The sequence below is a fragment of the Choloepus didactylus genome, chromosome 5, assembly GCF_015220235.1.
Source record: "Choloepus didactylus isolate mChoDid1 chromosome 5, mChoDid1.pri, whole genome shotgun sequence".
NCBI lineage: Eukaryota > Metazoa > Chordata > Mammalia > Pilosa > Megalonychidae > Choloepus > Choloepus didactylus.
This window is the reverse complement of record NC_051311.1, coordinates 43,485,403-43,496,262: the sequence shown is the minus strand read 5'-3', so window position 1 is coordinate 43,496,262 and position 10,860 is coordinate 43,485,403. Positions and strand designations below refer to the sequence as shown.

At 36.0% G+C, this 10,860-nt stretch overlaps 1 protein-coding gene across 1 annotated transcript in view; it reads left to right on the top strand.

The window, feature by feature from the left end:
- Window positions 1-2,662: 2,662 nt before the first annotated feature.
- Window positions 2,663-10,860, top strand: part of CNTNAP2 (contactin associated protein 2) — a 2,391,149-nt gene continuing 2,382,951 nt past the window's right edge. Inside the window, exon 1 of the mRNA XM_037835931.1 lies at window positions 2,663-3,019. Within this exon, the coding sequence (XP_037691859.1) occupies window positions 2,872-3,019 (148 nt within the window). The 5' untranslated portion in view covers window positions 2,663-2,871. The remainder of the gene's footprint in view (window positions 3,020-10,860) is intronic.

Below are 10,860 nucleotides of genomic sequence, written 5' to 3'. Positions count from 1 at the left end.
TTATCTGTTTTACTGGCCACTGATGGTTGACCAGGCAAACAGGCTTACCAGTTTCTACCTTCACACTAATAGTCATAGTTATAACTGAAATAAAAAGGAAATGCTTAAGTGTAATATCTAGGGACGAGAATGGTGAGTTGATAGGACAATGTAGCTTTACACTCTAAGACATCCTGCAACTACTAAAGTCCAATTTCATCAAGTATATTGTGATTCCTACATCCACATCTAATTAATACAATTTGGAAGCAAATGAAGTTGTATTACAAAGACTGTGACACAATTAACTTCCAAACCTGGCAAAGTATATTCAAAACAGATGAGGGCAAGCTCTTGACTCACACTGACAAGAAATAAGACCCTATCATATTACATAGAAATGATACAGGATGGTTACATTTTTGACATTGAACATTTTTTTTTTTTGCCTTTGTTTGTTTATATATTCCTTAAAAGAAATGACTAAACACTTGTCAGAATACTTTTTGGAGAAACTAAAAACATGCTCAGGTACATTGTTTTCTATTACAAAACAATTAAATAGATATCTATTGCCAGCTATTTTTGCTTCTCACTCTAAGAAGTGGAATTGTTCCAAATATTCTTGAGATACCTATTTGAATGCATCTATTGAAATACTGAAATGGTAACATTTTTCAATTTTTTTCCTCCTACTTTTTCTTCTATTAAAATTAACACCCCTTTGTGGAGTTTATTTTAGTGCAATGGTTAAAGTAGAGAGATAATTAAATAATTGTACTGAAGTTGTGCTTGTTCACATTTTTTTTCCTATACTGTTTTCCTTGAGAGCCTACAAAGGACTAATGACAGTTCTCTACCATAATACTTTTGCAAGTGTTCATTGAGTTTTGACACTTTGTGGGAATTCAAAAGAAAAGTGGTATTTTATAATCTATAAGAATGCATTTACTGTATTATTTATAAGTGGAGAGTTATGTAATTTGAGCATGCAGTTTTCGCCTGTTAGACATCTGTGGGTTTCTTCATTTTCCAGGTTGTACCCGGTCTGCAGTTTCTTACTAGTACAAAGCATCTCATTAAATCAATAAGAAACAAAGCTTAAGGAAAGAGTGCTGAATCAGGCTCATTAGCAACATACTAATTATGCAGTATTGTTTACAATATGTTTCTAAAATCTAGCATACAGTATGTTTCTAAAGCCTAACCATAACATTAAAAACTCCAAGTCTATTCCAGGAGTAGCCCAGTCTCCATAAATATTTTATTCATCTTAAAAGGTGAATGCTTATTCATTGCACAATATTGAAAGACACAGTTACTCCTACTTAGCCGTCCCTAAGCATCATTAGACATTAAGATGACCAATAATTCTTGACTGTGTCAGTAAAGTCATTGAAAGGATTGGTTCTGCAGAGAGAAAAAATACAAGTACTTTATGTAGACTGGATGGAAGGAGACTGTATGGAGTATAAAGAGTTCTGAGCTGGGAAGAGAGCTTGAGATTTATTATTGAAATTATCTCAATGTGCAAATAAAATAAAATCTAGGTGTCTCTAGATATTCGTAGTTCCTCATACGTGTAATACATCAAATACCCTAAAGTAGTGATCCTTATGCTTGCTTATTTATTTGTGTTGTGTTTGTGTCTATTTGTGTGTGTTTGCCTGAATATAGTATTCCTAGCAGCAGCGTGTGTTTGATGTACGTGTGCATATGTATGAGTATGAATTAATTACATATTGAAAACATCTGCATTAGCGGCGTCTGCGGTCCTCACTGCTCCAGTCGGGATGTTCAGCTCTGTCACTTGGTGTTAGGACCACTCGGAAGACCTGCCGGTCGGACGCCTGATTGTGGTTCCCCGGGGGCCGGAGCTCCGGGAGCCTGTACCATCTCGGTTTGAAGGGGAGGAGAGAAGGGAAAGAGAAGGCATCTGACCGAAAGGGTTCTCTTTCCTGCGGCTGGGTGGGGTGTAGCCAGTGTTGGATCAGGGTTTCAAGATTACACTGCAAGTCCCCCAACTTTAACACCGCGTACAGCACCTGCCTCCCGCTTGGGGAGAGGCGCGCGCCTCCTTCCTCGGCCCCCGCCCCAGCTGATGGACCCAATCCCGTCAGCAGCTTCTCCCTTTGGCTTCCAAAGCAGGCGAGGGCAGGGCAGAAGGGTCCTGACAGCCTGAGGGGTACGGTAAGGAGGAGGAGAACGAAGAGCCGCGGAGAGGGCTGGAGAAGGGAAGAGAAGAGAGGGCTTCCCCTCCGCCTCCTCGCCGCCGGGGTTTGCAGGCGCTGCTGGCGGCGGCGGCGTCTCCTCTTTCCCCGCTGCTGCTGCTGCTGTTGCTCGCGCTCCGCCGCGGAGGAGATGCTTCCCCGCGCTGCGCGGCGCTGAGGCCGTGCGTGCGCCGCCGGCTGTGCTGCGTGCTCCGCACAAACACAGTCTCTCCATGTGAGCTGACAGGAGATTGGAAACCCCTCTGAGTCACGCTGCCCAGTGGCGAGGGAAGTGCTTGCCCGCAGTGGCAACAGCAGCACCACCTTCCCCGTTGCTGGCTTCTCTTCTGCATCCTCCACTCCTCTGATTTTCCCTCACGTCCTTTGGTGATTTTTTTTTTTTGGAAAGGGAGAGGGCGGGGTAGGTGGCCCCACCTCTGCTCCCCCCTCCCTTTGCTTCTTGTTTGAATTTCTTCCCCTCGGCATTTCACTGGCTCACCCAGCAAGAGGCAAGACCCGCACACAGGGAAAAGGAAGGCTGAGACTCTGCTGCTACTCCAAGCCCAGAAGAACTGGAGCCTGGAGTGGTGTAAGGGTTCAAACACAGGAAGAGGCAGGGGCTTGGCTTTCTCTCTTATTTGAGGACAGCCCATCTCTCTTAGAGAACCCCACTGAGAGACGGATGACATCGCCTCAGCGAGCTTTTGGAGTACCGCGAGCCGGGAGGCGAAGGATGGTGGTGGCTCCGCGAGCCGGCTGCGGGGCAGCGCTTTCTCTCTGGATTGTCAGCAGCTTCATCTGCAGAGCCTGGACGGCTCCCTCCACGTCCCGTAAGTAGCCTCTCCGCGGGTTCGCTCTGCACTGGAGCAATTTCAGTGCCGCATTGATGTTCGACACCCGGGCATCAACTCTGAGGCGCATTCGCGGTTCTCGCCCCCTGTTTTCTGTGTGGGTCGCCGCTGTCACGCACTTGCAGCTACTGCAGCAGAGAAACTCTAAACCTAGCGCTCCTGATGTGGGGAAGAGGCTTTGATGGTGGTGATGTTTCTGGAAAGTTGTTCCTGGTGATGGAGATTGGTTGGCGACTGCTTGGTTGGAGTGATTAGTGTAGATGACAGCTTCTTAGAAGTTATTCTTTCACTTCAGGGTATTTGTGCAGAGGGAGTTCATTGCATTTTGCTTTGGTAGGTCAGTGAATGAAAGGTGAAGACCCCGGCAAAAATAAGTTTCTTATTTTTATTTCTGGTTTTAACTTAAAAGAGCTCGGATTTAGGGATGAATTAGGAACATATTGACGGTAGGTGAGGTACCTATAGACTCTCTTTTACTCTGTCCCCCAAAGTTAATTCCCGTTTAGTACTTGCTTATTAAAATGGAAGACAATGGATCCAATATTGTCACTGAAATTGCTTTAATTGATTGGTAGTTTGAGCTAATGAATATGAACAACATAGTTCCGCACTCGGGACAGTCAGTGAATAACGTCGTTAATGTAGTAAGGAGCAGATTATTAAAAGAGTTTTCAGGTAAATGGTGCTGTTCAATATTTGTATCTCTGTGTGTTTTAACCAGCTTAAAAAAAAAAAAAAAAAAAAAAAAAAAAACCAAAAAACCAAAACTGCTCATGTTTTCATGAGGTTTGGAAGACACGGAAGATTCCAGTCCGTTTTCTGCATTGCTTTGGAAGTGCAGACTCTGCATCTAGAGAGGAAATGCATGATTGCTCCTTTAGTGAAGAAAGAGTTAAACATAAGAAACGTTGCCTATAGGACTCTTTGGATAATATCCATAAGCTCATACTTGTTTCTGAGAATGAATAACTAAGTTGGAAAGAATAATCATGGGGGTTTTAGATATTAAAAAGAAGTATTTTCCATTTAGGGAAAAAAAAAGTTTAGTGTTTTCCAGAATCTGTCATATGTGAAGTAGTCCCGTCTCTGTTTATAAGGTCTTAGAAAAAAAAAGTTTAGTGTTTTCCAGAATCTGTCATATGTGAAGTAGTCCCGTCTTTGTTTATAAGGTCTTAGAATGTATTAATGTATCGTTGCCTATATGTTAATATTAATGTTCTTCTTTCAGTGTGAAAATATTAATGGGAATAACCATTGTAAAGGACTTTCTAAGGTGTGCTAAAGAATCTACTACATAAGTGATATGATGAACCTGTTTAACTGTTTTGACATACTTTCCCAGTATTTGCTTCTGTTTTCTTGCAATCTTTAAAGATAGAGAAAAGGAGAAGTGTTAAGTTGTGTTTAAAAAAAAAAGTAAAAAGAAACCAGTCAACTAGTCAACTGCAACCTAAGTTTGTAATAAACTTGAAAGAAATTTTGCAGTAGTTTCAACAGAAAGATTAAACCTCCAAAAAGTGATATATTGCTAATATATTTTGTCAATTTTGTAGACATATGCAAAAATAGTGAATACTTAATGCTCAGTTTCTATATTTATACAAATCAGTAACTAAATACTGAGAAATCTGTCCTAAAGAGATTTCAGCTTCTACTCAGGGTCTGCTCATGCAGAACTGCTACTTTGCAAAGAAAATAAACTCATTATGAGTTAAATTTATTGTATTCACTGATTGAAAGCCCTAATATCCAGATTTTTTTCTGGGTTCTGTCTTTCATCTTTCTGTATTATTTAATTATAATGGGTCAATCTGAAACATTCACCATGTGTCAAGAAGGGTACACATGCAATTACTGAATTAACATTTTAAGGATGAAAAAGTTGTCATTTAAAGAATACATTATTAGTTCTTATTACTTATGTAGAATTTGATTGTAGATATGGGAGAGTATAGAACCATTACTTCTATGAGTTAAAAATAGTTATGTGATTATTATGATTTATTTATTTATTTAACTCTCATTGCACATTGTTTTAAAATGTATAATAGTTTAACTAAGGCAACTTTTTTTCATTTGTATGAAAAACTGTATGGCCAAAACCCAAAGTTGTCTTACATTCTGGACAGGAATAAAATACTAAGAATGATAACAGTACTTTCCTGATTAGAATGAGCTTCCCTAATCAGTACATTAAACTATGTTTTTACACTTAATGAATATTTTCATTTACATTATACATAGCTCTTAAGAATAGTATGATAGTCATATTCTTAAATACTAACAACATTCAAAGGAGAATAAAATAGTAACTATATGAATGGAAGATAATGAACAATTCAACCAGGAGAGGTCATCACAAGACTAAAAGTAGCCTGGAAATCTGAATGTAACACTTTCATTTTGTATACATTTTTAAAATATGATACTTATGGCAAAACTTTTTGCCTTCAAATAACTTTTTAATATGATGGACATTTTAAAAAGATATCTTTTTTTTTAACTTAAACAGCAGCCCTTTTTCAAATATATCTTTGCTAATGGCTTATTTCTTTGTTGTTGAAATGTATATAAAAATGATGTTATTGTTAATACTGTATTTTATACTACTATTCTAGAACAAAATTTAAGGAAGCTCATCTCTAGTACTAAGTAAAAAAAAAGAATCTAATATTTTTGCAGATAGTGAAAATGAACTGCTGCTGAGCTGACAGGATCATATACCTTCTTTTCCTGTAATTGTCTATGCAGAAGATGCATGTGAAGTTTAAGTTGAATGTTTTACACTTAGGGAATTGCATTAATTTGAACATAGGTGAAAGACTGACAGTGCAGTTCTAAATGATGAGGAGTTTCATCTGTTAGTTAATGAATTTAATTTATTATCAAAATATACTATAATTTTTATAAAATAATTTTCTAATATATATTGTTTTGTATAGTCATTAAACTATAGTTTTGCTGACTGACACATTTGATGAATGTGTTTCAATGAACCAAAATACTTTCTAAAAAATAAATATTTGTGTGTCTGTGTGTATTCCTTGAAATACATGTGAAAAAATTATATAAATACACACATGCAGTTATTCATGTATATGTTATGTATGTATTTTATGTAAAATACATGTTGATTTCTATATTTTTAGCATGTCTTTCAAGGAATTTAACTTGCCTATGGGTTTATAGATAGAAAGTTCTGTTTAAATGCAATTATTTCAAGTAACTAATGCAACAATATTAAAATAATGGTATGTTTATACTGTCATTCCATCTGGTCTACTTTCTCTCTCCTCCATTGATCTACCTCCCTAGAAATGCAATCTTTTAAATAGTTCATGTAAATGTACAATACTATAAATGAATGTGGAAGTCAACCCTCTTAGCTTATAATGAACTTGAACAGGGTAATGTGTTTGCCTTAATAAAATACATGTAAATTAGAAAGTGTTTTATGCCAGTGAAATTCTTTAGTTGATAAGTAGTACATTATTTACTTAAATTAGACTAATATTAAGAACATTATTATTTACTCATTGGAGACAAATATATAATCCTGGCTTCATTATTGGTGCTGAGGCTAAGGAAACAGGAATCTTTGACTCTTGGGTCCTTTAAATATCTTTGTATAGCAAAATATGGTTAATGAGAAGTCAAAAATTATGTACTTTTTAACCTTTACACCTTTATAAACATATGACATACAATTTTGAGGTCATAGATAACTCCAGGATTATTTGATGTACATCATATTTTAAAAATCACATTTCTAATATATTTTTCTATTTTAACTGGTCACAGGTTTCACATTCTCTAACTTCTCTGGGATTTTAAATAACTTGACTTGGTTTGTATTTCCAGAAAAAATCTTAAATCTTTAAAGTGACTAAGTTTTCTTGTTCAATGTACCCTTTTCTTTATTTATGAATGAAATACATGGGTGTGCCTACCAATGTCTTGATTATTTTTTAAAAGCAGATGTTATTTGTTTTAAATGGTGTAAAGAATAAGGGGAGAGTCTAACTCAGAAACTGTTGACTCAGATCTAATGTGCGGTTTTCTTAAAAATTTTAAACATTTAGAGACTCACCTTGTACTTCTCTCTGTGGTGATTATTCTCAATGGAATAAAGAAAGCAAAACTTGTGATTTCAAGATTTTCCTCCTATCTATTCTTGACTTGAGAAGGGATTTATTTGATAATTTATTGCTTCTTGCAAAAGTAAACAACAGAGTACATTTATAATTTAAACCTGAAAACTACTGTGTTAAGTGAAATAAAGTGAATGTTATACATCACTACAAAAAATTGGATGGTATAAGGGGTTCTAGAGAAATATACATTTTAAGATGCATAGCTATTAAAAGCAAAATAAATTTCTGTAACTGTCTGCTGTTTGGATACTGGAATAAATGATGTGTTTCTTTTTATCAATTTTAATATGCAAGAATAATGATGAAATGATATTATGTCACCTTTCACTTTTCAAATGAGAAATTTAAAATAACAGTTCTCAACAGAGCAATCAGTTAAAACATTGGGTCTTCCCACCTCCTGGGATCTATAGAACCTAAATGTTTTACTTCTGACAAAGCTGTTTTTGGGATGTGGTGGTGTCACCTTTTTCTCTACCCTAATGTTTACTTTTGTATGGATAGAACTTCATTTGTAACACTCTTACTGTCTTACTGACGTGCTAGCTTGGCCTCCCCACCTACCACCCCTTCCTCATCCCAGGCTGCCTGCAGGAGGCGTAGATTCTGCTGTGAAGCATAAAAGTGTGAGCTGTGCACCTGCAATAAAGATGTGTGATAGTGTGAAGGGCCTTATGGTGTCTGGTTCTTCCTATGACTGGAAATTCTGTTTAATTTTAGAGCTAAGGTTTATGAATCCCATGCTACCACACATTTAAACCGTATTCTCCAGGATCAGTAATAATTGTATAAAGGATGATATTTGATCTTCATTTATGACTTTTCTGATCTAGAACTCAGGCAGAGAAGAGGGTGCTATTTATTTATTGTACCCACTCAGACTCACAAAGACAATATTCAATATTGAATGAGTGAACTGAGTGAACATGAGAGAATTTCTGCATGTTTTAGAATCTAGCAGTAAATAAGACTTATTTTTCTCTCTGATATTTAGTTAGAGAGTTGGACTTACTCTAAACTATGTCTTCTAAACCCTTCTATTTCTTCATTCATTAATTCACTCATTCATATTTCTACATGGTCCTTTTAGTAATATTTATTTATTTATTATTATTATTTTCTTTTAAATTCAGTTTTATTGAAATACATTCACACACCATACAATCACCCATGGTATACAATCAACTGTCCACAGTATGATCACAGAGTTATGTGTTCATCACCACAATCTAGCTCCAAACATTTTCCTTACATCCGAAAGAATCAGAGCAAGAATAAAAAATAAAAGTGAAAAAAGAACACCCAAACCATCCCCCCATCCCACCCCATTTGTCCTTTCGCTTTTATCCCCATTTTTCTACTCATTTATACACTAGATAAAGGGGGTGTGATCCACAAGGTCTTCACAATCACACTGTCACCCCTTGTAATCTACATTATTATATAATCGTCTTCAGGAGTCCAGACTGCTGCATTGGAGTTTGGTAGTTTCAGGTATTTACTTCTAGCTATTCCAATACATTAAAACCCAAGACGTGTTATCTATATAGTGCATAAGAATGTCCACCAGAGTGACCTCTGGACTCCATTTGAAATCTGTCAGCCACTGAAACTATTTTGTCTCATTTTGCATCCCCCTTTTGGTCAAGAAGATACTCTCAGTCCCACAATGCCGGGTACACATTCATCCCCGGGAGTCATATCCTGCGTTGCCAGGGAGATTTACACCTCTGAGAGTTGAGTCCCATGTAGGGGGGAGGGCAGTGAGTTCACCTGTCGAGATGGCTCAGTTAGAGAGAGAGAGGGCCACATCTGAGCAACAAAGAGATACTCAGGAGGAGACTCTTAGGCACAATTATATGCAAGTTTAGCCTCTCCTTTGCAGTAACGAGCTTCATAAGGGCAAGTCCCATGATCAAAGGCTCAGCACATCAAACCGCCAGTCCCAATGTTTGTGACAACATCAACACAGTCCAGGTGAGGATGTCCAACACATCCGCACCTTCCCACAGATCCTCGGGGCTGGGGGCAGGGAGCCGTAAATATATTTTTTATCTTCTGCCCAAATTAGTAATATTTATTTTGAGAGATGCTTAGACTACCATTTCTTATCTGTAGTCAATAGTATTACAATTTTAAACAGGTACTGGTTAAAGACTTTAGTGGGTAAACATGCAGTTCTATCCTATCCATATAAGTGTAGGGTGAATTTCATGTCCTTAGGTGGCTGTTATGTTACTTCCATATTTCTTTTGTATAATCCTGAAGATTTAGATGTTGTAAGTCAATTATTATAAATACAGAAGACATTTCACTTTGAAAACAAAGATTATTCCCGCAATTGTAGATTTTGAAAGATGTTGAAAAAGAACTTGTTGAGATATTTTTAGTCCATTTTGGGTGTAGACTATAATAATAGGTTGAAGTAGCTGATTTTTCAAGAGAGCTTCAGACTTTAAAACTTACCATAATAGTAGGAAATCTGGAAATAAAGATGTATTAGTTGACTCTGAGTTTGCTTGTTGAAGAAAATCATGTTTTTTTGGAATGCTGTAAAAAGTGTTGAAGAAATACAGAAGAGCTCCTGAGGGCCATACTTTACATTTCCATTATGATTTGTTTACTTGAAATACCCATTAAACATGCAAAGCAATATATACTTTAATATTTCCATATTTAGAAAAGACATAAAATTAGTTCCTGAGCATAACTTTACCAGGAAAAAAATATTCACAAACATATGTAAGAATTTTCTTGCCCCTTTTGATACATTCACCCTGCTGCTTTGTTTGCACAGGGATGGCTGTTTAGAATCTAGGAATGTGAATCACAGAAAATAGCCATGGAGTTGTGAATGGTTAGGTTCATTGAACCTGTCTTATTTGGTGCCTCTATGTTGGAATCGAGTTATATGATGTCTAATTCAAGTCAACGAAAGTTTGCTCACCTCTATGTATTAGATGTCATGTTTAAAAATATTATTTAAAAAGGGAAAATTTGCCTCAACACATAATTTGTACTCACTACTATTAGATTTCAGCTTTTTCATTAAATTACAGTATTATTCGAAGTTATTACATGGAAAAAGTAAATACATAAACTCTGTATTAATAAAGACAGCTTATTAAGTGGTGAAAAACCATGATTTGCCAAAGAAATAATACATATTACCTTTAAGAATGTTCTCTTAAAATAAAAGTTGCTTATTGTCACTTGTAAATCATCTGGATCAAATGTTTACTTTAGCCTAAAATGTATAGGTTAAATTGTATAGCAAGTACTCATTTTATAGAGAGTTGCCTCTTAATGGGAATTGAGTTATGAAGTAATCTTATGTGTATATAAGACTTACCTTCATATATCTTACATATTTTTTGGATATTGGGTAAAGTTAATGTATAGAAGAATTACATGATAACATTTTCAGCTTGATTGTCTCATTTTGCAAAATTTTAGCATATTTTAGGGATCTCATTTCTTTAAATTTTACTAATTTGACATTAGAAAATGACTTATTCTGCATGAAATTACTCAATAGCTAATAAATTCTAATTAGAAATTTACATATTTAGTATGTTTGAAACACTTTTTAGTTAAATCAGAAATAATGTCTAAAAAATCAAATATATCAATTATTTTCAAATAAATGACTATGCTATTAGGTTA